The following is a 506-nucleotide window of genomic DNA, read 5'->3' as shown; positions in this document are numbered from 1 at the left end:
GATAAACATATATTCTACAATTCTGTTTAATCTACATTATTCTTATCGTAAAAAGTAAAAGATTCGAATCCTTGTAACTTCTTATGTTCAGATTAGATAATATTCAAAGTAAAACAGTATAATATCAAAGTTCCAAAAAGAACTCGTCAGCCTCGAGTGTCAATTATTTTATTATGACGATCACTTCCTAACTGTTTTACAATTTCGGAGTTCGGAGTCACGTTATCTTATTAATAAAAATAAGGAATCGTATGAACCTGGAATTTACGATCCGGGGAGGAGGGTAGCTTCTCTTCGTAGGGCTCGCCGAGTTTGAAGGTCGCGGAGCTGGTCCTTCCGTCGGAGTTGACGGTGAGGGACCATTGGTCGCCGTTGTTTTGCACCTCGATCAAGGGTTTCGATTGCAGGAACACAGACGCTAGCTCTCCTTGTCCGAGGGCCTTCATGAACTCATCGAAGTTCTCGTGCGAAACGTATTGGTATTTGCCGACGATCTGCACCATCTT

At 41.3% G+C, this 506-nt stretch overlaps 1 protein-coding gene across 1 annotated transcript; it reads right to left on the bottom strand.

Moving 5' to 3' along the window:
• Window positions 1-257: 257 nt before the first annotated feature.
• LOC108632395 (cellular retinoic acid-binding protein 1-like) lies at window positions 258-503 on the bottom strand (the record flags this gene model as incomplete). The annotated part of the gene is made up of 1 exon (XM_018036947.1): window positions 258-503. A coding segment is annotated over exon 1 (246 nt), but the record flags the coding sequence as incomplete, so codon positions are not given.
• Between the last annotated feature and the right edge of the window lie 3 nt (window positions 504-506).

The sequence above is a fragment of the Ceratina calcarata genome, unplaced genomic scaffold, assembly GCF_001652005.2.
Source record: "Ceratina calcarata isolate Rehan_Ccalc_2016 unplaced genomic scaffold, ASM165200v1 scaffold10601, whole genome shotgun sequence".
NCBI lineage: Eukaryota > Metazoa > Arthropoda > Insecta > Hymenoptera > Apidae > Ceratina > Ceratina calcarata.
This window is presented reverse-complemented; position numbering and strand designations above follow the sequence as displayed.